The sequence below is a fragment of the Stenella coeruleoalba genome (genome assembly GCF_951394435.1).
Source record: "Stenella coeruleoalba genome assembly, chromosome: 3".
NCBI classification, from domain to species: Eukaryota; Metazoa; Chordata; class Mammalia; order Artiodactyla; family Delphinidae; genus Stenella; species Stenella coeruleoalba.
The window spans coordinates 164,393,056-164,417,977 of record NC_137148.1 but is presented as its reverse complement, the minus strand read 5'-3'; the positions used below and the strand labels follow the sequence as shown (position 1 = coordinate 164,417,977).

At 51.5% G+C, this 24,922-nt stretch overlaps 3 protein-coding genes across 7 annotated transcripts; 2 read left to right on the top strand and 1 right to left on the bottom strand.

Annotated features, from left to right (window-relative positions):
* Positions 1 to 270: 270 nt before the first annotated feature.
* Positions 271 to 6,183, top strand: DHPS (deoxyhypusine synthase). Of its 4 annotated transcripts, none has more exons than XM_079918464.1 (9): positions 271 to 2,722; positions 3,294 to 3,458; positions 3,677 to 3,798; positions 3,881 to 3,977; positions 4,068 to 4,154; positions 4,589 to 4,694; positions 4,772 to 4,875; positions 5,738 to 5,863; positions 5,948 to 6,182. In XM_079918464.1, exons 1-9 carry the CDS (start codon positions 2,516 to 2,518, stop codon positions 6,041 to 6,043), a joined length of 1,110 nt encoding a protein of 369 aa, XP_079774590.1. In that variant the 5' UTR covers positions 271 to 2,515; the 3' UTR covers positions 6,044 to 6,182. The 4 variants fall into 4 exon arrangements, with proteins under 4 accessions (XP_079774590.1, XP_079774591.1, XP_079774592.1 ...); XM_079918466.1 differs by lacking the exon at positions 271 to 2,722 and adding an exon at positions 2,817 to 2,903 and having other exon boundaries at positions 5,948 to 6,180; XM_079918467.1 differs by lacking the exon at positions 271 to 2,722 and adding an exon at positions 3,082 to 3,165 and having other exon boundaries at positions 5,948 to 6,180.
* Positions 6,059 to 10,005, bottom strand: WDR83 (WD repeat domain 83). Of its 2 annotated transcripts, XM_079918469.1 has the most exons (9): positions 9,796 to 10,000; positions 9,592 to 9,712; positions 9,404 to 9,509; positions 9,089 to 9,137; positions 8,879 to 9,005; positions 7,835 to 7,902; positions 7,630 to 7,738; positions 7,437 to 7,551; positions 6,062 to 6,358 (listed from the first exon to the last, which is right to left on the bottom strand). In XM_079918469.1, the coding sequence occupies exons 1-9, from the start codon at positions 9,896 to 9,898 to the stop codon at positions 6,209 to 6,211; spliced, it is 948 nt and encodes a 315-aa protein (XP_079774595.1). In that variant the 5' UTR covers positions 9,899 to 10,000; the 3' UTR covers positions 6,062 to 6,208. The 2 variants fall into 2 exon arrangements, with proteins under 2 accessions (XP_079774594.1, XP_079774595.1); XM_079918468.1 differs by having other exon boundaries at positions 6,059 to 6,358; positions 7,630 to 7,902; positions 9,796 to 10,005.
* Positions 9,998 to 24,231, top strand: WDR83OS (WD repeat domain 83 opposite strand). The gene is made up of 4 exons (XM_079918479.1): positions 9,998 to 10,339; positions 23,061 to 23,166; positions 23,670 to 23,767; positions 23,862 to 24,231. Exons 1-4 carry the CDS (start codon positions 10,290 to 10,292, stop codon positions 23,926 to 23,928), a joined length of 321 nt encoding a protein of 106 aa, XP_079774605.1. The 5' UTR covers positions 9,998 to 10,289; the 3' UTR covers positions 23,929 to 24,231.
* Positions 24,232 to 24,922: the final 691 nt, after the last annotated feature.

Genomic DNA, 24,922 nt, shown 5'->3' with positions numbered 1-24,922 from the left:
CCTCAGACCCACCTGAGGACCCTCCTCCCTCCTCGGTCCATCACACCCATCTCTCTGTTGTCCCCCACCTAACTTGGCCAAAGCTGGACTCTGGATCATCTTCCCCCGAAACCTCCAGCCCCCAAATTCACCACCATCCATCCAACTTCTCTGGCTCAAATCTTTAACTCCTTCATTCCTTTCTTCCAGTATTCCCACATTTGATCCTTCCTCAAGAGCCATCAGATCAACTTTCTTTTGTTTTAATTAATTGTTTTTAATCGGCTGTAGTTGATTTACAATGTTGTGTTAGTTTCTGCTGTACAGCAAAGTGAGTCAGTTATACATACACATATATCCACTCTTTTTAAGATTCTATTCCCATATAGGTCATTACAGAGTACTGAATAGGGTTCCCTGTGCTATGCACAGATCAACTTCCAAGTTGTCAAACTGGTCACTTCTCTCCACCCTGTTGGTAGCATCCGGGTCCTGGTGCCCCCAGCTCAGTGTGCCTGGACCAGCGCAGTTGCCTGGTCTCCCCTGCCCTGCACAGCCCCGACCCCGTTCTCCTCAAGTCAGCCAGTGGGATCTGTTAAATAAATCACACTACAACACGAATGTACCTTGAGGACATTATGCTAAGTGAAATAAGCCAGTCACAAAATGACAGATAATGTATGATTCCACTTATGTGAGGTCCCTAGAGTAGCCAAATCCATAGCAACAGAAAGCAGAATGGGGGTTGCTGGGGGCTGAGGAGAGAGAGGGAATGGGGAGTTAGTGTTTGATGGGTAAGTTCTGAAGATGAATGGTGGTGACGGTTGAACAACAATGTGAATGTACTTAATGCTTCTGAACAATGCACTTAAAAATGGTTACAATGGTGAATTTTATGTGTATTTTACCACAATTTTAAAAATTGGAGAAAAATAGGGCTTCCCTGGTGGCGCAGTGGTTAAGAATCCACCTGCCAATGCAGGGGACACAGGTTTGATCCCTGGTCCAGGGATCTGGATCCATGTGCTGCGGAGCGACTAAGCCCATGCGCCCCAACTACCGAGCCTGCGCTCTAGAGCCCGCGAGCCACAGCTACTTAAGGCCACAGGCCTAGAGCCCATGCTCCACAACAAGAGAAGCCACCGCAGTGAGAAGCCCACGCACTGCAGCCAAGAGTAGCCCCCGCTCGCCGCAACTAGAGAAAGCCTATGTGCAGCAACGAAGACCCAATGCAGCCAAAAATAAATAAATAAATAAATAACAAAGAAAAGCACCTATTTTGTAGGTAGAATTTGGCAGACGTGTGGAGGGATGGATGTGGGGTGTGAAAAAGGGGAAACATCAGGCTCAACTCCCCAGTTTTCAGCCTACTAGATGAGTGGAAGGTAGGGCTGTTTGCAGAGATGTGGCAGACTGCAGGAAGATCAGGGTTAGGTGGTGAGGGAACTGAGGCCAGGAGTTTGAGATCCAAGTGGGGGCTGTCAAGGAGGATGTTCTGTTCCTCTAATTAAATAGGCTCCTTTTTAACCTCAGGGCCTTTGCACTGGCTGTTCTCTCTCCCAGTGGGAATGCCCCCTCCCAGATCTTCACATATGGGACCTCTTCTGACCTTGGCTGAAATATCACCTCCTTGGCATCCTTCCCCAACCACCTCTCCCTCCAAATAAAACCACCAACTCTTCCACCCACCCCCAACCCCATGGACTCTCACATCAGCCCGTTTAATTCTAAATAGCACTTACCACTGTTGTTACCCTTCTAGCTCCCCAAACTGTGGGCTCCAGAAGGGCAGGGTCTGCATTTTGTTCACTGATAAATATGCAGCACCCAGCACAAAGCCCAGTGTATAGTGTAGACTCCATAAACTGCAGAGTGAGAGTGATTAAAGAGGTCTGGACCAGACCCTATGCATGGTTTGGAGGACCCATGAGATACAGACACCACCCTCCAGGAGCTCAGTCTTGCTGGAGGGAAATAGATGTCAGCCCTGGATCTCAGAGGAGGTCTCTTACCCAGAAAAAGGTCAGGGAAGGCTTCCCAGAGGAGGTGACAGCTGCAGCTGCCAGGGGAAGGAAGACCAGAAGGTTACGCAGCATGTGGAGGCTCTGGAGACTTGCAAGACACGAACAGGGATCACCATCCCATTTGACGAGAGACGCTCAGCGGCAGAAACTATCTGATACTTCCTGGTGATTCGAATTCTGTCCAAGGGCGACGACTAAGAAGCCATCCTCTCTCTCTGAGAGGACAGAAACGAATGGGCAAGCGCCACGCAACGCGGTGGGTCTCCAGCGGGGTCCTCATTCATCTGAGACTGAGAACACGAGAAACAGGAAATAATGGCTCCTTGAGGCTTCCGTACTACGGAATACACAAGCAAAGAAGCCGGCATCCTGGATTCCGGGCGTCGGCGGTTCATGTGACATGCACAACTTCCGGCCCTCCGCAGGTTGTGCGTGCTGGGGCTTAGAGGTGTTCGAGGCCGCCGGAGGCCTGGCCTGGGGCGGCTCTGATTTGACAGTGCGGCCGCAGGAGCATGGAGGGTCCCCTGGAGAGGGAGGCGCCCGCGGCGGCGCTGGCCGCCGTGTTGAAGCACAGCTCGGCACTGCCGTCCGAGAGCGCCCAGGTCCGGGGCTACGACTTCGACCGTGGCGTGAACTACCGCGCGCTGCTGGAGGCCTTCGGCACCACTGGTTTCCAGGCCACCAACTTCGGGCGCGCGGTGCAGCAAGTCAACGCCATGGTGAGGCCTGGGTGGGACTTCCTGGGTTGAGGGGGCGTGGCCTCCAGTAGCACTGTGGGGTACTTGGGGGCGGGACTTCCTTGGGAGGAGGTGTGTTTTTCGTCCGATAGTTGGAGAGAGACGGGGACCCCCTCCTGGGCGCGAGGTTTTGTTCTGGGGAGTGGGTTGGGACTGATTCTAGGTAGGAGGCGCGTTATAGGCAACATGTGCAGGTATTCTGGAATGCGCGGAGTCTGGGGCCAGACCGCGCAGTTGAGGGAGGGATTGAAGGAGGAGCCTAAGGCAGGGCGGGACCTGAGGTTGGATTTGCTTTTCCCAGTGGGGAGAGGGTTCGGGACTGCAAAAGTGATTCCTGAAAAGAGGCAAAGCCTGAGTGTGTGACCTGAGACTTGGGCTGTGGAAAGGGCGGAGCCTGCACAGGGGCGTTCACTTCCTGGTTCCAGGTAGAAGTAGTCCCATATCCCTCAGTGGGCAGGGCCTGGGCGCGGAGTCTGTCTCTGAAACCCACCTGGGGTCCTTGGGCTGGAGTTTGGGGCCAGAGGTTAACTCGACCCTGCCCTTACACACCTAGATAGAGAAGAAACTAGAGCCGCTGGCTCAGGATGAAGACCAACATGCAGACCTGACCCAGAGCTGCCGCCCACTCACCGGCTGCACCATTTTTCTGGGCTACACATCCAACCTCATCAGTTCGGGCATCCGTGAGACCATCCGTTACCTCGTGCAGCACAACATGGTGGGGACCTGGTGGGGTTGTGGCCTTGGCCTCTCTGGGTCTTAATGGGCAATAAGATTACTGGTCATTGAAGTGAGATAGGGAACTATGGGTCAGTTTTGTTTTGCAGCAGAGCTCCCCACAAGGGTCACTGGATGAGAGTTGGGAGTTAGGAGTCCTGCCTGGTACGAAAGCAGGGCCTCCCTTCCTTGGCCAACCTCACTGCCTTGTGACTGCAGGTGGACGTCTTGGTGACCACGGCTGGGGGTGTGGAGGAGGATTTCATCAAGTGTCTGGCGCCCACATACCTGGGCGAGTTCAGCCTCAGGGGGAAGGAGCTACGTGAGAACGGAATCAACAGGTGGGGGGCCCTGAGTGGTGCTGGGTACGGGAGCCAGGCTGAGGGTCCTGGACCCTGATGCCCACATGCCTCCTGTCCCCAGGATCGGAAACCTGCTGGTGCCCAATGACAATTACTGCAAGTTTGAGGACTGGCTGATGCCCATTTTGGACCAGATGGTGCTGGAGCAGAACACGGAGGTGAGGCTGGAGGAACCTGGGGGGGGGGGGCGGGTGGCACGGTGGGTGTCAGGGGAGGTGCCGCTGGCTGAAGCTGATGTCTCCTCCTAGGGTGTGAAGTGGACACCTTCCAAGATGATCGCCCGGCTTGGCAAGGAGATAAACAACCCAGAGTCAGTGTATTACTGGGCCCAGAAGGTGAGGGGCTGGGTGGGGGCAAAGTTGCCAGGCTTTGGCATGTGTTGTTTCATCTTTACAGCCACCTGGGGAGTTGGTACTATTCTTATTCCCACTCCTAGGAGAGGAACCTCAGAAACAGAGAGGTTAGGCAATTTGCCTGAGGTCCCACAGCTGTTGAGTGTGGTCCTTGTATTCTGGCTCTACTCCTAGACTACTGGGAAGCAGTTGGGGGCAGTGCTTAGCAGCCCCCATGGGGCCTGGTGTAGGGTCCCATGCTCCTCAGAGGCTATGGGGCCCAGCAATCAGAAAAACAAGAGCTACCATTCTTTATGTGCCAGGCACAAGTGAAGTTAAGCTCCCTGCCCAGAATCAGGCAAAGAGGAGGGAGTGCTCCCAGACTGCCCCTGCAGGGCTCTGAGCTCTAACCGCTCTCCTGCCTTGCTGTTTCCCAGAACCACATCCCTGTGTTGAGCCCGGCACTCACAGATGGCTCGCTGGGTGACATGATCTTCTTTCATTCCTATAAGAACCCAGGCCTGGTCCTGGACATCGTTGAAGGTAAGGTGCTGGGGCTCCAGAGGAGCGGGGGAGGAGGGCTGCCTGGGCCCGCGGCCTGACACAGCCCTCTTTTCCAGACCTCAGGCTCATCAACACACAGGCCATCTTCGCCAGGCGCACTGGGATGATCATCCTGGGCGGTGGCATGGTCAAGCACCACATTGCCAACGCCAACCTCATGGTGAGCAGGGATGGAGTGTGTGTGCTCCCTAGTAGGGGGTGGCACTCAGGCCCGTCATGCAGACAGGCCTGTGTACTAGGCCTATGCCATGTGCTGGGTAGACAGCTGTGGACTAGACAGGCCAAGATCCCTGCCCTCCTGGCACTGATGTTCTAGTGGGGGGAGATAGCAAACAGGTGACATGAGTATCAGGTGGTAGTAATTGCTATGGAGAAAAATAAGGGAGGATGACAAGATGGCAAGTGAAAGGGGTGCTGTTCATAAAAGGGAAAGCTTCCTGGGAAATGTGACCTGCCAGCAGAGGTTTTTCAGGGGGTGGTCCCATGAGCCATGTGGTTGTCTTGGGGGGTGGGGGCGAGATAGAATTCCCAGCAGTGGAACCAGTCAGTGCAAAGGTTCTGAGGTGCCTGATGTAGGTCAGGGAACAGCTAGGAGGCTGGCGAAGGCGAGAGTGGGAGGAGGAGGTGAGGCAGGAGGTGACAGGCAGAAAGTGCAGGGCCTTGAGAGCCACTCAGGTGCTCTCAGGCGCTCTCTGGCTGCTCTGGGGGGAACAAATGAGGGGCCCAGGGTGGGGGCCATAGAGAGGGGAGAGGTAAGTTGGATTTGGAGGTCTTCTACAGAGCTGGTGGCAGATGTGGGAGGGCTCTTGCTACCTAGCAGGCGAGTCTGGAGCAACGCTGCCCACTGTCTGCCCAGCATCCCGTGACCCCTCACTCTGCCCAGATGTTGACGTGGGGCCCTTCCCTTGGAATGAGGGGCAGCCAAGGGCTTCCTTCATCTGGAACACGTCCCTCAGCCTCTAGCTACAGTGCCCTGCCTTGGAGTCTGTGTGGCTGACAGCCCACTCTGCCCCTCCCTACAGCGGAATGGGGCTGACTACGCTGTCTACATCAACACAGCCCAGGAATTTGATGGCTCTGACTCAGGCGCCCGGCCAGATGAAGCTGTCTCTTGGGGCAAGATCCGGGTGGACGCACAGCCTGTCAAGGTGAGGGCCGGCCAGCCAGCTGGGGCACAGGGTCTTCTGGGGTACGGCCTTGGGTCCCGTGGCTCACCTGAGTCCCCTCCACAGGTCTATGCTGATGCCTCCCTGGTCTTTCCGCTGCTCGTGGCTGAAACCTTTGCCCAGAAGGTAGATGCCTTCACGCCCGAGAAGAACGAGGACTGAACACTGGACGGTGCAGCCCCAGGGAGGCCTCACCACCTGCTCTATTTATTAGTTTGCAGACCCAGCTCCTCCCAACTCCTTGGTCAGCAGCATGTCTAGAATACATGGTCTCAGTGGTCCTCCTCAGGCTGTCTCTCTCTGTCCTTGGTCGTGGGTCCCCCGGCTTCAGCCTGTGCCATCCTCAGCCTTGTAGGTCTCTTCCCGCCAGCATTGGATGCTGCCCCCCATGGCGGTCAGCAGGCAGGGCTCCGTGGGGTGGTAGGCCAGCGACTGTACCACACTGGGACCTACAGGCAGGGCCAGCGCCAGGGCACCCTGTGGAGTGAGGGGGTTGGGAGTGTCACCAGTGTGTCTCCCTCCCCTCAGCTGCTTTTCCCCCCGCTCTCAGCCACATGCGTCTAAGTGCTTCCGAGACACTGTAAATTGAACCAGCCACAAACTGAGCCCCTCAGTCACTCCGTCCTTCTAGGTGCTCAGGTCAAACATCTTGAATCTTTCTCTTACATCTCACATCCCTTTGTCGGTAAATCCTCTTGGTTCTACCTTTAGACCATGCCCAGAGATTGCTGATTCTCTCCACCTTCACAGCCACTACCCTCCTCCACGGCCGGTCACATGTGGGTCCCAGCTTCCCTCCCCCTCTGCCGCCATCTGGGCTTCACCCGCCCACTTGATAGCCTCAATGCCCGCTCCCTTCATCACCCTGCAGACACAGCTCAACAAACACAGTTCTTCAAGGAGGCCACCATTCCTCTTTCCACCTGGAAAGTGTCCCTTCATGTGCCCTCCCCTTCAGGGTGACTTCCGGTCTACAGGAACCTCGAGAAGTAGGCAGAACGTTGGCACCTTCTTAGTTCCCAGAGGGAGAGCTGGCCCCTGGACTCTCCAGGGCCCCCTGGTTCCCTCCATCCTCTTAGGAGGCTTACTTCTCTGGCCAAGCCCCAGCTCTGACCCCACTACGCCTGGCTGGTCAGTTCGCATCCTGACACCCCCAACAGGCTGAGACACATCAGGACAGGGCCCACAGGGCTTGGGGGCTGGATACCACAGGGATGCTCAGGGGTAGCTCAGATTTCCTGAAAACTATAGCCCTGTCTCCCCTGAGGTCAGATGCCACTATCCGCTCCTCCTACCCCAGGGTCAGTCCCAGTGGCCCTGCCTGACCTGGATTCTGCTACCGCCAGTGCCATCCAAAGTGCTTCTATCTCCTGACCAGTGTGTGTGTGCCACAACCCCGAGGCTTATCACATGCTGTGCCCTTTGCCAGGAATGTTCTCGCCTCATCCCCTCACTCACTCCTCCTTCCAGCCCCCAGTTCTAACAGCACTCCCTTATAAAGGCCTGGGAGTGACTCAGGTAAGGACCGGGCAGGCCCCCCGGTGCACAGGCTCACCTCCACCAGGTCCCAGAAGAACACCTTCCCGTCCTCGGAGCAGCTGACCACGTGCGTGTCGCGCTCGCTCAGGCAGCAGTCCAGCTTGTACTCCTGGTTCTTATGGCCCGTGTACCTGGGTGTGAGTGGCATCAGTGGGGGTTTGGGGCCTTACTGGGAGTGGGGGAGGGGCCCCACAGCCCTGAGAACTCACTCGCCCAGCAGCTCCCCTGTGTCCTTGTCTAGAAGCCGCAACGTGGAGTCCAGGCTGGACACCAGGGTGCACTGCCCGTCCCGGCTGAAGCAGGTGCAGGTGATGGGGCCTGGGGGAAGGGGAGGGGTGGGCAAGCAGGTCAGGCTGGGGTCTCCCGTGCTGCCCCCACCTTCCCTGCCTGCCTCACAGCCCCAGCCACACTCACTGCCCACGTAGTCTGAGAAGAGTTGCCCCATCCTCAGGTCATAGCGCCTTACCCGGCCATCTACGGAGCTGCAAGAGAGGATGGATCCAGCTGAAGCATCACACGGGCCAGCAGGTCCAAGGCTCCAGCTTTGGTGTTCCTGTACCCTCTCACCTGGCCAGGGCCCTGAGAGCAAGGCTGGGTGCCTGCCCTTCCTGGGCACCCTTCACTGTCATGTCATGTTCAGGACTGGCCACAGAAAACATGCATTGAAGTGAATTCATGAGTGGAATTCTGAGGCACTGGCTTTGAGACTCAGCCCCAGGGGCCAATCAGGTCCCACTGCATCTGTTTCTGATTTATACTGAGCTCCTTCTCTGGGCTACACCCTGTGTGGGAGCTTGGGACACAGCTGCTACCAAGCCAGGAGCACTTGCTGCCAACGTGGAGCCTTGCTGACTGAGGGTAATCAGGTCCCCGAGGAGGTGACGTTTGAATTGGTACTTAAAGATGAGAAGGAGCCAGCCATATGCAGTCCAAGGGGGGATGTGTGGGAACTGGGTAGGCCACCACGCCATGCAGCCCAAATGCCCCCAGTGGTGGTATCGGCACTCCCTCAGGTTGTGGCAACATTTGGGCAGCCCTGCATGGGAATATTTTTTTTTTAATTGTCTCCTGCAGGTAGAACATCAACTCTATGTAAGTGGGGTTTTTCCTTGTTTTCCTATCTTTTCACTCCTGTATGCTCATTGACTGAAAACGTGACCTGCAGGTGGTGCTCAAACACACTCGGAATAAGTAGTAGAAGGGTAGCCCAGGCAGAGGAAGAGCAATTGCAAAAGTCGGTCCTGGGGTGGGAGCATGTGTGGCATATTTAACAGAAATGAGCCTGGGAATGAATAAAAACTGAGAGCACAACAGACACCAGACCATGCAAGGCCTTGTGAGTGCAGTGAGGAGAGTAGATTTTTTTTTTTCTTTTGAGAGTAGATTTTAATCTAAGTACAGAGACAGCTATGATCCCCAGTGGCACCTGGGGAGGGGCAAGGTCCTGGTCCCACTCACCCTGCGAGGACCTCATGGTCTGACACCTTCACGCTGGATATGCCATCCTTGGCTTCGTCCAACGTCTGTATGGGCTCAGGTCTCCGTGAGCGGCAGTCCCAGCAGCGGATGGTGGAATCGATAGAGCCTGTGAGGTCAGCATGAAAGTGGATCAGGTTTGGGGGGGCCGGGGCAGCCCCCTGCGCCCACCTCCCTAGGCCCCGGACTCACCAGACAGGATAACTGTGGCCTCTTCATTAAACTGCACTGTGTTCACCTTCTGCAAAACAGGAACAGCAGCTTAGAGAAGGCTGGACTTTGGATGGGGATAAAAGCAGGGTTCCCAGTGCAAGTTAAAGCAAGGGAAAAGGCTAGGGGTAGGGGAGGTGAAAGTTTTTGGAGGAACTGCAAGGACAGGGCTTGGTGAAGGCGGGGCCGTGGGGAAGGATCCTTGCGCTGTAATTGCGTGGGGAGGGGTGGGTGCCTGTCACCACCTACACGCAATTCCGGTCCTTTCTAACGAGGCCCTTTCTTGCTTGCACTCACCCCCGCGTGGCCCCGGAATTTGCGCACGACCTGCCCCGATGCCACATCCCACAGCACCACTGCCTTGTCCCCGCCGCCGGAGCAGAGACTGCTGTTGTCAAAGGAGCTAGAGAGCAGAGCAGGGAAGATCAGCGTCTACCTCTGACCCCGGCCTCAGCGCCTCGATCCCGCTCTGGCCCCCGGCTCACCCTGCCGCGTCCAGCACCTCGTAGCCGTGGCCGCTGTACGTCCGCAGTAGCGTCCCTCGCAGCGGGCTCCACAGCTTCAGGGTCTTGTCGCTGCCGCAAGTCAGACAGTAATTGCCATCCACTGGGGAACACCACGAGGGGATTACTGGGCCGCCGACTTCAGAAGGCGGAGGTAGGACCCGGAATGACGATAAGGGTGCTCACCATTAAATCGCACGGCTCGCACCGCCCTCTGCCCGCAGTCCAACGTCTTCAACAGCTTCCGAGGCAGCTCCGGGGCCCGCGGTTTTGGCTCCGGGAAAGCCATTGCTCCGCCCTCCCTTCCTCACCACCGTACAGTAGCCTGCACCGGGGCTTTCTGCCCTGGGAACCCACGCTTTGGTGTAACCTTATTATTGTCCTCCATAGTCTACTGCCTATTTCTCACTTCCTGGTTCAACGTTTAGGCTTTTTGGAGAAAGCGCTGGAAACACTGAAGCTTGTTTCCAGCGTCTCGGTTTCTTTCCCCACGTCCTGTTTTCTTGGAACATTTTTGGCTTCTTCGAATTCTCTGTCCCCTGGATGGGGGGAGTTCCAGCTCCCGCCGGCAGGAACGGAAGCGCGAAGGCTGAGGGTGTTACTCTAAAAGCCATCCTCCGTTTCCCTGCTGGAAGCCGCCGGAAGCTGAGACTCCCGCAGCGGAAGAGGCGCGACTCGCTATGTCCGCGAACAATATGTCGGACCCACGGAGGCCCAACAAAGTGCTGAGGTGAGGATCCTAGTTGTCATGGTGTTAAAAAGCAAAAAAAACAAAATTCATCTTTAAAATTTAAAGATATAATTGGATTTATCAAATGATTCATGAATTGGGCAGCATCCCATCTAGCAAGTAGAGGGGAGCGCTAAAGGGCTACAGAAAGGGAAAGGTTTTTTAAAGGCAAGGCGAGGAAGTCATAATCAGAAAAACGGGTGATTTCAGATTAGGTCATTTACCTTTCGGGGGAAAAAGCGTCTTATTAGGTGGGGTTACCTCGTCTTCCTTTTGGAGGATGGAGAGGGGAGAGGACCCATGTGACCGACTACCTCATTGGTGCTGACCAGAAAATTCCTGACTGACCGGTTAAGACTACATTTTTGGAGGAGGTTGAAGCTTCGGTTAGGTTAGGTATTGAGCCCTGCTTTGGTTGCTTGGCCTAGCATAAGGGACTCCATTTTTGGCCTGTGGTTTTCTCTTTAACAATGCCCCCTCCTCCCACCCTCCCCACCTTAATCAGACTCTCAGCTTAACTGAGAGATGTGAGCAAAACTTAAGGCATGAGGGCCACTCTCAGCTACTGCTCTGAGGTTCTCGTAGTTTTTCTTGTTCCTTTGTGTGCTAACCAGAGGTTATGATATTTTTGCTTAACCCCTGTGATAGTCACAGGTCCTGGCTGGCTTCAGGTTCACAGTTTTTAAGTTGGTCACTTTTTTGTTACTCTTCTGATGTTCGAGTCTTAAGGAGATCTTTTGCTTGGTGGTTAGTGGCAGTGAGTATGCATTTAAAGCTTTTGAGAGATTAAGTGCACCAGGGAGATTATTATAATAAACAGGATAATTCACAATGTTTGGAGTGCACTTCAGAGCCATGGTCCCCAGGATCCAAACCAGGCAAAATCAAATACGTCAAAGAAAGTTCCCATTGGGAATTCCCTGGGGGTCCAGTGGTTAGGACTCCACGCTTCCAATGCAGTGGGCACGGGTTCGATCCCTCCTAAAAAAAGAAAGTTCCCGTTGAAGGAGTCACCTTCTTAAGCCAACTGGCTTGTTCAGTGATTTTATATAATAGAGTTTCAGCTAATCCAGAAGGGTTAATCCAGGTGCAGCTGGTGGTATTGACCACAGCATAGACACTCCTTGCTCAGCTAAAAGATAATCAAGGGCTATTCTATTATAAAGAACAACTTTGGCCAGAGAATCTAAGGATCTTTCTTGGGCTGATGGCCCTGCCGAAGGAAATGAATCCTGAGTCATGAAATCCTCATCGTGTTTTTTTTTTTTTTTGGTACGCGGGCCTCTCACTGCTGCGGCTCCTCCCATTGCGGAGCACAGGCTCCGGACGCGCAGGCTCAGCGGCCATGGCTCACGGGACCAGCCGCTCCGCGGCATGTGGGATCTTCCCCGACCGGGGCACGAACCCGTGTCCCCTGCATCGGCAGGCGGACTCTCAACCACTGCGCCACCAGGGAAGCCCCCTCATCGTTATTTTTAAAAAAATATTTATTTACTTATTTGGCTGCAGTGGGTCTTAGTTGCGGCATGTGGGATCTTCCTTGTAGCATGTAGCATGTGGGATCTAGTTCCCAGTTCCCTGACCAGGGATCAAACCCAGGCCCCCTGCCTTGGCAGCGTGGAGTCTTAGCGACTGGACCACCAGGGAAGTCCCGCTCATCGTTATTTTTTAACTTGATGATGTAAATCCAGGGGATTTGACTAATGAGGTGTCTTAGTTCCCTTGTGGAATGTCAGGGGCCCAGTTACATAACCTAAGAGGTATTGCCCCCTGTGCACTGGCTATCTAGGCATTCAGAGGCCCAAAGAGAATGATAACCACCATGGACAAAGACCCTATGGGGACACAAACCATTCCCGTTAAGAGGTACTGTTAATGGAGTCAGTCACAGGAATTACTGCGTTTACCCATTCCAACCAGGTGTCAGTTAGGTTTTCAGCACGTATGGGAAGAGAATCTCCCATCCTGAAATAAAGTGTTGTTCTAAATGCCTTGCAAACATGGTTGCTGCTGGTGAGATCTCTTAGTGATTGGGGGCAAATCTGATCTAGATTATCATGGGAACATGGGGGTGCAAATGCACTAAGATTTACTAGGTAATTGTGTCTAACTGAGTAAGTTATGATGGGAGAAAGGCAACAACAAGGCATAGGTTGTTCTGGCTGTACAAGTTGAACCGCATAAGAAATTTTTAGGGGGTTCGATTGTAGTTTTCTGTGACTTTGAGAATAGAAGAGAAATTGGTCACAGGAAGGACCAGGGGGTCTCTGGCATCATGGATAGATTGGAATCTTTGTTGACAAATCCAGCAGTCTGAAAGCTTACCTCCCTTAGCAATGGTCTGGGAGAGAAGGGTGAAAACATCTTTCCAGGTCAATACCAGAGTAAAGAAAAGAAAAAGGAGGAAGGGTTTCACGTTTAGTTCAAGTATGGTCTATAGCTGGCGTCTGGGACAGAAGCAGTCCACCTTGATGTCAGCTGCTTCTCTTCCTTATCAGTTACATTCAGAGGTCTCCAGCGTCTGTACAGGACTAGATGTCTGGTGGAGCCTTCCTTAGCTGTGAGATGTGTACCCAAGGCTCAATGCCTTCTAGTTTTGCAGCAGTGTCAGTGGTTAGGAGCACTTGGTGTGGTCTCTTCCAATGGGCTTGAGGGCTGTCTTCCTCTGATGACGTTTCCATAATACCCAGTCACCAGGCTCCAGACTGTGACCAACACAATCGTTTGAACTGGGATCTTGGAAGCCTTCTTTAACCTGTCGATGATAGGCCTAAGACATGAAAGACTTATAGTAGGTGGTCATACTAACATGAGGTAATAAGGGATCAGCAGAAAGGTGTATACCAATTGACACTGGTCTCCTGGTGACTGTTCCATGTGCAGTGAGTCTATGTTTTCCACAGGGGGTACTGGGAACAGTTGGCATGGCCAGAGGCAATACCTTAGGCCAAGGGAGTCCACTAGTTTTAGCAAGTTTAGAGATTTTTGAGGATCCCATTTGTTCTCTCTACCTTGCCTGATGATTGAGGGTGATAGGGAAAGTGATAATTCCAAGAAGTTTGCACGGTTTTCATTAAGCCTTGTCTGGTTTGCCCAGTGAAGTCGGTGCCTCAATCACTGGAGATTGTGGAAGGTATACCTCGCCTGGTAAACACATTTTCTAACAGCTTCTTTGCCATTGTGAGGGCATCAGCCTTGTGGCAAGGGAAGGCTTCAACCCATCCTGAAAATATATATACAATAACAAGAACTTACTGATAACCGATACTAGGTGGCAGTTGAATGAAATCCAGCTGTAGGTACTCAGAGGGTCCAGAGGGAGGAGGTCTGAGGCCTCTGGGAACAAAAATAGTTTTTCCAGGGTTATGGACCTGACAGGTCAAACATTGGTGGTAAACTGTTTTTGTAATTTTGTGTCTCCCCACCAATGTCTATTCATCATTTGAGTCATCTTAAATGCACTGTGGGGCTTCCCTGGTGGCTCAGTGGTGGAGAGTCCGCCTGCCGATGCAGGGGACACGGGTTCGTGCCCTGGTCCGGGAAGATCCCACATGCCGCAGAGCCGCTAGGCCCGTGAGCCATGGCCGCTGAGCCTGCGTGTCCAGAGCCTGTGCTCCGCAACGGGAGAGGCCACAACAGTGAGAGGCCTGCGTACCGCAAAAAAACAAAAACAAAAACAAAAACAAACTGCACTGTGATGGGTGAAGGGATGCAAAAACTGAAAAATGGGGTTTGCCGTGGAGCTGGAAGTGGCCATCCTGGGTTTCCCATAGCCCCAATTGTTCATTTAATTTACAACCATTGTTTGTGCACCTTAATTCCTCTGTTCAGGGAATTCCCTGGCAGACCAGTGGTTGGGACTCTGTGCTTTCATTGCCGAGGGCCAGGATTCAATCCCTGGCGGGGGAACTGAGATCTCACAAGCCGCCCATGGTGTTGCCAAAAAAGAAAAAAAAAATTAAAAAAAAAATGTCTCTGTTCAGGAGCAGGCTGGTGCCATGTTACAAGGACATCAGGATGGCCAGTCAGGCAATGAGGGGTCATTTTTTGCTGAAGCAGAATGGTCTTCATCCATATGTGCCTTATTTATTTATTTACTGGCTGCCCCGTGCGGCTTGCGAGATCTTAGTTCCCCTACCAGGGACTGAACCTGGGCCACCACAGTGAAAGCACCCAGTCTTAACCATTGGACCACCAGGGAATTCCCAGTGCCATAATATTTATACTCTGTTGCTGCTGTCTGCATGAAAGTCAGCTAGGGCATTCCTGGAACTCAGGTTCAGTCCTTTTGGTCTGAACCTCAATTTTTTTTTTTTTTTTCTTTGCGGTACGCGGGCCTCTCACTGCCTTGGCCTCTCCTGTTGCGGAGCACAGGCTCCGGACGCGCAGGCCCAGCGGCCATGGCTCACGGGCCCAGCCGCTCCGTGGCATGTGGGATATTCCCGGACCGGGGCACGAACCCGTGTCCCCTGCATTGGCAGGCGGACTCCCAACCACTGCGCCACCGGGGAAGCCCTGAACCTCAATTTTAATGATAGCAATTTCAGAAGGTAAGAGAATAGCAATAAGAAGGTAGTTTATTTGTTGCCCTTTTTCTTTTTAAATAAATGGATTTTTTTCAGCATTTTTAAAAACAATTATTGGGCTTCCCTGGTGGCGCAGTGGTTGAGAGTCTGCCTGCCAATGCAGGGGACACGGGTTCGTGCCCTGGTCCGGGAGGATCTCACATGCCGCGGAGCGGCTGGGCCCGTGAGCCATGGCTGCTGAGCCTGCGCGTCCGGAGCCCGTGCTCTGCAACGGGAGAGGCCACAACAGTGAGAGGCCTGTGTACCGAAAAAATCAAAAACAAAAAACACAATTATTTATTGATTTATTTTTGGCTGTATTGGGTCTTCGTTGCTGTGCGCGGGCTTTCTCTAGTTGTGGCGAGTGGGGTCTGGTCTTCGTTGCGGTGCGCGGGCTTCTCACTGTAGTGGCTTCTCTTGTTGCAGAGCACAGGCTTTAGGGGCGTGGGCTCTAGAGCGCAGGCTCACTAGTTGTGGTGCATGGGCTTAGTTGCTCCAAGGCATGTTCGTCCAGACCAGGGCTTGAACCTGTGTTCCCTGCATTGGCAGGTGGATTCTTAACCACTGCACCACCAGGGAAGCCCTGCATTTTTGATTGGGAGCCCAGAGGACATAAGAAAACCCCTTTGTTTCCATAATATCCCCAAATCATGGATGACCCCAAAGGCATACCAGCTATTGGTATAAATATTAACAGTCTGTCATTTGATAACTTGCTGCTTTAGTTTGTGGGAAGTTTCCCTTTCAAGTTATTCATATTGGTTAGTAATATCATAACCAGCTTGGAAACAAAGTATCCCTTTTTCATTTTTAGAGTAGGACCCATCAGCAAGATTAGATCAGTATGTTCTTACCTGGCAGTCATGGGGCTCACCTTTGTCAGGCAGGGGTGGTGATGTAGCAGGGTTAAGGACGTTGCAACATTTAAGATGTTGAGTAGGTAGAAAGCAGAAGGATCTCATAGGAGGTTAATCTGCTTGCAGAGAAATGTTGAGTCATTTCAGAGTTAAGAAGACTTTGGACAGCCTGAGGAGTTTGTAAATAAATGCCATTACCTAGGGTTAGATCTGCTGAGGCTCCTACTAACTTTGCAGCTGCAGCTATAGCCTTAAGACACTTGGTATAGGGACTGGCAACTGAATCCAGTTATATGCTGTGATAGGAAACAGGCTATGTTTATTGCTATGCTCTTGTGTGTGCATTGCCAGGGCTTGCTTATCTCTTTCATGCACGCATAAGGTGAAAGGTTTGGAGTAATTAGGTAGGCCTAGGGCTGGCGGTTCTTACAGCACTGGTTTTAGTCTTAGAAAAGCCTGCTTATGTTTATCTTCCCTAGGAAGGGGCTCAGGGACTAAAAGTTTAGTAAGTTCATAGAGTAGGAAAGCCAATAGAGAAGAATTAGGAACCCATAGTCTACAGTAGCCAATCAAGTCTAGAAATCCACAAAGCTGTCGCTTAGTTATAGGCATAGGACATTCTTGGTTTAGCCTAATCCTTTTTGGAGATAGCTGGGTTCCTTCAGCACTAGGTAATGAACAGTATATAGAGATAATTGTAATTTTTCCTTGGAGAGTTTATGTCCCTTTTGTCAGTGGAAATAATCAACAACCAACCTATAATAAGAATTTTAGGGCTTCCCTGGTGGCGCAGTGGTTAAGAATCTGCCTGCCAATGCAGGGGACATGGGTTTGATCCCTGGCCTGGGAAGATCCCACATGCCGCAGAGCAACTAAGCCCATGTGCCACAACTACTGAGCCCACGTGCCACAACTACTGAATCCCACGCGCCTAGAGCCCGTGCTCCACAACAAGAGAAGCCACGACGATGAGAAGCCCACATACCGCAACAAAGAGTAGCTCCTGCTCGCCGCAACTAGAGAAAGCCCGCGCACAGCAACGAAGACCCAACACAGCCAAAAAAACCCCAAATAAATAAATTTTTTTTTTTTAAAAAGGATTTTATTCAAGCCGACCTGAGGACTGTAGCCCAGGAAACACAGATTCAAGAAGCCCTTGAATTGTGTTTTGCCAGACTACAAAATGGCAGAGGCTTATATAGGCAAAAACTGCAGTTACATAACTTGTTTGTCAAGAATTATAATTGGGGCTTCCCTGGTGGTCCAGTGGTTAAGACGCCACGCTTCCACTGCAAGGGGCACCGGTTTGATCCCTGGTCAGGGAAGTACCGCATGCCACGAGGTGCAGCAAAAAAAAAAAAAAGGAATTATAACTGGAACTGGCAAGAAGTAAGGGTGCCTGTCAAGCAAGGATTGGTTGGGGTCTGAAGTGGTTGTATAGTTACAGTGGGAGATCTTGAGACCATAAGGTTGCAGCTGGCAGCTGCTAGCAGATATTGTCTTGAGAATAGTGGTGTAGTTAAGTTTGATACAGTTCAGAAAATTCAAGTTCTCGGTGATGCAGGAATATATCCACATCCACAATGACCACCCGGCTCCATTTCGATGCCTGAAGCACAGTTCTGTCTTGTCAGAACAAAGAACAAACATCAAACATAATACATTCCTTCGAGGTTTCAAGAGACAGATTAGCACATACACAGTGAGTCAGCATGACCTTAGTTTTGGGGAAGGGAACCTCATCTTCAAAGGAGTTGATGCATTGGCATCTTAGGGATGGCGTGAATGGACATTTATCCCTATCTTCAAAGTGGACATTCTGAACAGTCTGATAACTGTATTCCATTTTTTGTCTGTTTGTTTTAATGGTTAAAGCAGATGTACAATGTCTGTTTGACAGGCCACAAGACGGTCTGCTCTAATTAGCAAAAAGTTCAAGCCCAGGGGACTTCCCTGGTGGTCTAGTGGGTAAGACTCCAAGCTCCCAATACAGGGGGCCCAGGTTTGATCCCTGGTTGGGGAACTAGATCCCACATGCATCCTGCAACTAAGACACGGTGCAGCCAAAATAAATAAATAAATAAATAATAATAAAAAAAAGTTCAAGCCCAGTCATGTATGAGCTAGGATGACTTCCCCATACCTCAATTTGTGAAAATTTCTTCCATCACTTCTCAGCTAACTGTTGCAGCAGATACATGGAGTCTTTTATGGATGCCTCTTTGGTTACTGAGCACAGCAAGAAGTCGTCTGCCTATGTAAAAGAGTTGATATCCCCGGGACTGGCGGGTCCTTACATTTTGGTGGAGCACTTGGGAGAAATAAGAAGGGGCCTCAATGAGCCTTTGAGGCATGACTGTCCAGGTGTATTGCTGATTGTTCCAAGTTAAGGCAAACAGATATCAGCCGTTGGGGTCTACAGGGGTGCTGAAAAAGGCTGAACCAAGGTCTGCAACAGTGAACCATTTTGAGTCTGGTGTCACTCATGACAAAAGGGTGTTCTGGGTTTGCAACAACTGGGCAATGGGGAATAACTGTCTCGTTAATAGCTCTTAAGTCCTGAGGGAAGGGATAAATTGGGAGACTGGAATTGACAAATACACACTACTATATATAAAATAGATAACTAATAATAAGAACCTCCTGTATAGCACAGGGAACTCTACTCAATACTCTGTAAAGACTTAAATGGGAAAAGAATCTAAAAAAGAATGGATATATGAATATATATAACTGATTTACTTTGCTGTACAGCAGAAACTAACACAACATTGTAAATCAACTCTACTCCAATAAAAACTAAAACAAACAAAACCTTTCCCTGGGGGGAAAAAGGAAAAACCTCAAGTTCTGGACAAATCTCCATCCTCACCCATTAGGTTTCCAGGCTGGCAGGATCTGTGTGTCATGGGGGCTAATACAGGGCACGATTATCCGCTGGGAGATGAGATCTTTTGTTGCGGGTGTGAGGCTTTAGTGGATATTGAGGTAATTGAGGAAGAGGTTTAGTTATGTGTCTCTGAATCTTTATAGGCTCTGTACTTTTTATTGTCCCAGTGTCAGTATTAGAAATAGCCCACAGGTTTTTGGGCACCTCAATTAAATTAGGGGACTTCTGTTGGAATCCTTCCTCTTCTACGTCAAGGACAGATTGTAAGAACGTAAGAGAACATCAGGTTCAGTTTGGTCAGGAAATTTTACGGTGAGGTCCCCATTGGAAACAAAATGTATTAGCCCTTTTAACTTAGAAAGCAGATCTCTACCTAACAGATTGACCGGGGCTATGTCACATAGCAAAAAAGAATGCTTTTCAGTCAAAAGTCCCAGAGTCATTTGTATTGGTTGAGGTAGAAATTCTCTCTGAACGTTTATTAGATACTTCTACTAAGGAAACCTCTTTTTCACTCTGAGGGATTTGTCGTCCTATGGGAGTGGGGTTTAAAGTAGAAAGTGTAGGGACTTCCCTGGTGGTCCAGTGGGTAACTCCACGCTCCCAATGCAGGGAGCCTGCGTTTGATCCCCGGTCGGGGAACTAGATCCCGCATGCGTGCCGCAACTAAGAGTCTGCATGCTGCAACTAAGAAGCCCGCCTGCTGCAACTAAAAAATAAATAAATAAATAAAAGTAGAAAGTGTAGCTCCATTATCGACTGGAATTTGGCACGGTTTCCCATTAATTTTAATTTTAGTTTCCCCTTGGCTGTTTAACAGCTTACTGGAGAATCCCTCGGAATACTGAGGGGGTAGATGTGGGGCACTCAAGTTGAAGAATTTGCATAAGACCTTTGAGGACAATCTCTTTTTCCAGTGTCCCAGTTGATTACGTGTGAGACATTGGGTCTCGGGCCAGCGTTTTGATGGTGGACCCCTAGGAAGGTGTTATGTTAGGTCTCTGGCCTTGGAGCTTTTGTAGCTGTAAGGCCAACTTGGAAAATTTTTGCTTGTGGTCTTGCTCTAAGGTCATTTCAAAGTGCTCAGCGATGGTCACTGGCTCCATCAGACTGGTGGTCTCCCATCCTATTTCCTGTCTTTTTATCAATGCACTAATCTCAGGAGATAATCTACTTGCAAATAGGGCAGCTAAGAGCAGGTTGAGTGACTCTTTTATATGGGACCGGAACGCCATAGGAGGAGTGCTTCCAAGCGTGCCTTAAAGTTGGCCCAATTCATCTTTCTTTGGTTTGCATGTTTGAATAACAGACCGATCAGTTGGGGTAGGGAAGATCCTAGGAATGGCTTATAAAAGGTCAGGTGCTGTTTTGCCAGCTTTCTCTGGTTGAGGATCTTGAAGATCATCCTCCGGGTTTTGCCATTTTGCTTCCTATGTCCATTTGGTGCTTCATCAGGTCCTACCTGCATGTGCACGAGCTGATAAAGATTTTGCAGCCTGGGATCGAGGCCCTGATAATGACTCCAGATTCTTCAAAGAACTTTTGGGGTTCCTCCCTAGGTTTAGGAAATGCCTTAACTATGGCCCTTAGTTCCATCTTTGACCAAAGAGTGAAAGATACCCGAGGAGGTTCGTCTGCAACCTTGGGTAGTTCTCTCTTACATGGTAACTGTTGAATAGTCCCTTCAGAGTGGAAAAGCAGTTCAGAAAGAAAATCAGTAAAACATGAGTACTCAGGGGCTTCCCTGGTGGCGCAGTGGTTGAGAGTCCGCCTGCCGATGCAGGGGACACGGGTTCGTGCCCCGGTCCGGGAAGATCCCACATGCCGCAGAGCGGCTGGGCCCGTGAGCCATGGCCGCCGAGCCTGTGCGTCCGGAGCCTGTGCTCTGCAACGGGAGAGGCCACAACAGTGAGAGGCCCGCGTACCGCAAAAACAAAACAAAAACAAAAACAAAAAAAAACCCAAACATGAGTACTCAGGTAAAGAAGGAGAGAGGGGCTTCCATGGTGGCGCAGTGGTTAAGAATCTGCCTGCCAGGGCTTCCCTGGTGGCGCAGTGGTTAAGAATCCGCCTGCCAATGCGGGGGACACGGGTTCGAGCTCTGGTCCAGGAAGATCCCACATGCCGCGGAGCAACTAAGCCCGTGCGCCACAACTACTGAGCCTGCATGCCACAACTACTGAAGCCCACACGCCTAGAGTCCGTGCTCCAAAACAAGAGAAGCCACCGCAATGAAGAGTAGCCCCTGCTCTCTGCAACTAGAGAAAGCCCGCGTGCAGCAACGAAAACCCAACGCAGCCAAAAAAAAAAAAAAAGGAGAAAGGAGAGCAGTAGGAGTCATGTCAGCCCTTCCTTTTTTGTTTTAGGTACTTCTTGTGTTTTTAATTTTTCATTAGCCTTTTTGTAACCCATCTTTTAATGAAACTATTTTGGAAACTTGAAGGCTTTTGGAAGCTTCCATATACCAATGAAAATAGGTATCCCATTCTGTTTGCTTAATTTGGAAACCCTCACTTTCAAGGGCACTGTTTTTTTTTTTTTTCTTTTTTTTTTGCGGTACGTGGGCCTCTCACTGCTGTGGCCTCAGCAGCCATGGCTCACGGGCCCAGCCGCTCCGCTGCATGCGGGATCTTCCCGGACCGGGGCACGAACTTGTGTCCCCTGCATCGGCAGGCGGACTCTCAACCATTGCACCACCAGGGAAGCCCACTTTTTTTAAAAAATAAATTTATTTATTTGTTTTTTGGCTGTGTCGGATCTTCGTTGCTGCGTGCGTGCTTTCTCTAACTGTGGACAGGGGGCTGCTCTTCATTGCAGTGTGTGGGCTTCTCATTGCGGTGGCTTCTCCTGTTGTGGAGCATGGGCTCTAGGCCCCCGGGCTTCAGTAGTTGCAGTGCGTGGACTCAGTAGTTGTGGCTCGCGGGCTCTAGAGCTCAGGCTCACTAGTTGTGGTGCACGGGCTTAGTTGCTCTGCGGCATGTGGGATCTTCCCGGACCAGGGCTCAAACCCGTGTCCCCTGCATTGGCAGGCGGATTCTTAACCATTGTGCCACCAGGGAAGTCCCTCAAGAGCACTTCTGAAATAAACAATCTTGTCTCACTGACACATTCCCCACAGTGGCCACTGTAATTCTAGGTTGTTTTTAGTAATATTTTGCCATTTTTGTAGATATTTACAGCTTTTGGGATTATAGTTCTTAGACATAAAAAAGGCAGGTGTGCTGATGGGTGGCATGCTTGATTCATTAAAGGTGAAAGCTCCCATCTCTCTTAGCCTCTCTTAGCTGGCTTTATCTACACAAAGCAAGACAGACAAACATGAATACCTTAACATTCCACCTGTAACCAGTTACTGCGGCCTGGCCAAGAAAAAGGCCCTGGGCGCACCACCACCAACTGCCTACACAGAACCTGGGGCTGGGGGAAAGGATTGAACCAGCAGACCCCAAATGGGGATTGTGGGCTGATTCCAAACGAATGGGGAACTGCAGCTGCCACCAGCAGTGCCCACCGTGGAATCTGGGAAAGGATCCCAAATAAATGGGGAACAGCAGACCATACCGCCAGCAGTTCCTAACATGGAATCTGGGAACAGAACCAAGGCTGGGGGTTTCCAACCAAATGAAGAACTGTGGTCCGAACTACCAGCAGCTCCCAACGTGGAACTAGTGATTCCAGACAAATGGGGAACTGGCTGGAAAGCCAATTAGACTGGGAGTGACACAAAGAGAGCAGAGGTCAGAACTGAGAGGAACTTACCCATGGCCCCCAGAAATGGCAAGAAAGACAGTGGACTCAAAAAGGGGTTCATGGGTACCATGCTTATGTTTCTCGTCCCCGAATGCTGTCAGAGGTTCACTTTGGATCCTGTCGCTGCCACCAGATCTGTTGAAAAAACAAAATTCAACTGAGTAAATTTTAAAGATCTAATTGACCTTATTGAAGGCTTCATGGATCAGGCAACATCTCATCTAGCAAGTAGAGGGGAGCTCTAAAGGCTACAGAAAGGGAAAGGTTTTTAAAGACAGGACAAGGAAGTCATAAACAGAAAAAAGGATTATTTCAGATTAAGTCACCTCCTTTTTGGGAAAAAAGGGTCTTATTAGGTGGGTTACCTCTTCCTTTGGCGGATGGAGAGGGGAGAGGGGCCCATGTGACACTACCTCATTGGTACTGACCAGAAAATTCCTGACTGACTGGTTAAGACTACATTTCTGGGGGAGGCTGAAGCTCCAATTAGGTGAGGTACTAAGCCCCAGTTTAGTGGAAGGCCTAGCATAAGTGACTCCATTTTGGGCCTGTGGTTTTATTTTTAACAATGGGAATGGGCCTCGCGTTGTGGGTTGGAGGCCCAGGGGAGCACCTGCCCATCCTGGGGGCAGAGCTTGAGCACCCCAACCCTGCTGCAGGTACAAGCCCCCACCGAGCGAGTGTAACCCAGCCTTGGATGACCCAACACCAGACTACATGAACCTGCTCGGCATGATCTTCAGCATGTGTGGCCTCATGCTCAAGGTGGGCAGGGCTGAGTTTCCTTCCCGTAGCTCTGCCTGACAGTGGGGAAGGCATGGATTCAGAATGAAGCAGGACCAGTGCTGAGGGGGCAGGGCTGTGGTGATGCTGGGTGAAGAAGGCTAGAGCTGGCGGGGAAGCCAGGTGTCCGGGTCAGGGTGGCACATAGGACGTCAGTCTGAGGGTGGGGCCAGGCTTTAATGCAACTTGGTGGGGACTGGTGGAGAAAATGTGGGGTCCGTAGCACGATGGGGGATGTCAAAGGCCAGGCTCCTTAGGCCTGAGGGGACATGGTGGGGTCAGAGATGCAGGACAGGGAGTAGGACCAGAACTTGGGTACCTGGAGTTAACTATGGGGGTCTGGAACTGAGAGACTCCTGGGGCTCAGGGTTTGAGCTGTATCAGGTGGAACTGGGGTTGGAACTGGTGCCTGGGAATGGCCCTTGTGGGGGCTCACTGGGGTGCCTCTCACCGACCTAACCCACCCACCCACCTACCTCTTCCAGCTGAAGTGGTGTGCTTGGGTCGCTGTCTACTGCTCCTTCATCAGCTTTGCCAACTCCCGGAGCTCTGAGGACACTAAGCAGATGATGAGTAGCTTCATGTGAGGCTGGATCTGGAGAGGGAGGGACTCCTGGGTGAGGGGAAGGGGACCCCAAGCCTATCCATCCTGGACTGACACCTCTCTCCCATCTCAGGCTGTCCATCTCTGCCGTGGTGATGTCATATCTGCAGAACCCTCAGCCCATGACGCCCCCCTGGTGATGTCAGCCTAGAGGGGTCACATCCTGGACCCCTCTATCTACCTTACGCCCTAGGCCTGGCCCATGGCTGCTCAGCCTCCTGCCCTCAGCTGCAGTCCTGGGCTTCCCTGGGTGAGGTAGTCTTGGGGCCTGCAGCTGGATGGAGGGAACCTGGCCCTGTCCTTGGGATCCCACTTCGCTGGAGCAGAGAGGGGAATCTCCTGGGTCTACCCCTCCTGCCTTCCTTCCCCACCCTGCCTGCTGTTGGGGGAGATACTATCCGTGTTTCTAGGTGTATCCACTTATTTTCTTGTTGAAACCAGTTAATAATAAATTTTTGCATTCTGGTTGTTCTCTGAGACCTCTCTCTCCTATGCATTGTCATAACAGGGGGAAGGGCTCTAGTTCCTCCACTTAAGTCAGGCTGGGGGTGGGGTCCCCAGTCTGGAGCCTTTTGGTTAGTTCACTTGCTTATTTCACAAGACTCGAGCCTTAAGTCAGCTGCCAGAGACTGAACAGTGATCCCTGCCCTCTGGCAACTCAGCAGACAGCCCTGCTGATCTAAGGAATCTGTGCTTTGGTTTTCTTATCAGAGGAATGGGGGTACTGTCAGCAAATCGGATGGACTGGTAGGGACTGGGGGAAGGCATGAAAGACTGAGTTCTCCCCCACCTGCCATGTTCTCACTCCTCATCAGAGGACACCGGTATCTCTCGAACAAGGCTGGATGCCTCCCCTCCCCAGCACCGTAACGGCGGTTACTTTACATCTCCATGCATAGGACAGAACAGAGCTCCCATTAACCTCTGTTCCTAGCCAAGCTAGGTCCCTCGCGGACCCTAGCCCAGAAAGTCAACGGAATACCCTAGGATCCTAGGCATATACTCTACCTCCAAGGCAAACACAGCATCCGTAGGAAAATCTGAGACCTCTGCGCCCAGGGGGAACAAAAGGGCACTCGAAGTCCACATGGAGGCCACACAGAGGCCACGAGAGGCTAAAGGCTCGTCTGGCCG

What these genes read in the sequence shown, in the direction of transcription:
- WDR83 (XM_079918468.1), bottom strand. Translation starts at nt 9,898, where the DNA reads ATGGCTTTCCCGGAGCCAAAACCGCGGGCCCCGGAGCTGCCTCGGAAG. An exon ending in GGCCACAGTTATCCTGTCTG is followed by an intron (nt 9,006 to 9,088) that starts GTGAGTCCGGGG and finishes CTGACCTCACAG; the next exon opens with GCTCTATCGATTCCACCATC. An exon ending in TCTTCTGGGACCTGGTGGAG is followed by an intron (nt 6,359 to 7,436) that starts GTGAGCCTGTGC and finishes CTCACTCCACAG; the next exon opens with GGTGCCCTGGCGCTGGCCCT.
- DHPS (XM_079918464.1), top strand. Translation starts at nt 2,516, where the DNA reads ATGGAGGGTCCCCTGGAGAGGGAGGCGCCCGCGGCGGCGCTGGCCGCC. An exon ending in TTGCCAACGCCAACCTCATG is followed by an intron (nt 4,876 to 5,737) that starts GTGAGCAGGGAT and finishes CCCTCCCTACAG; the next exon opens with CGGAATGGGGCTGACTACGC. An exon ending in TGGACGCACAGCCTGTCAAG is followed by an intron (nt 5,864 to 5,947) that starts GTGAGGGCCGGC and finishes TCCCCTCCACAG; the next exon opens with GTCTATGCTGATGCCTCCCT.
- WDR83OS (XM_079918479.1), top strand. Translation starts at nt 10,290, where the DNA reads ATGTCCGCGAACAATATGTCGGACCCACGGAGGCCCAACAAAGTGCTG. An exon ending in AGGCCCAACAAAGTGCTGAG is followed by an intron (nt 10,340 to 23,060) that starts GTGAGGATCCTA and finishes ACCCTGCTGCAG; the next exon opens with GTACAAGCCCCCACCGAGCG. An exon ending in CAGATGATGAGTAGCTTCAT is followed by an intron (nt 23,768 to 23,861) that starts GTGAGGCTGGAT and finishes CTCCCATCTCAG; the next exon opens with GCTGTCCATCTCTGCCGTGG.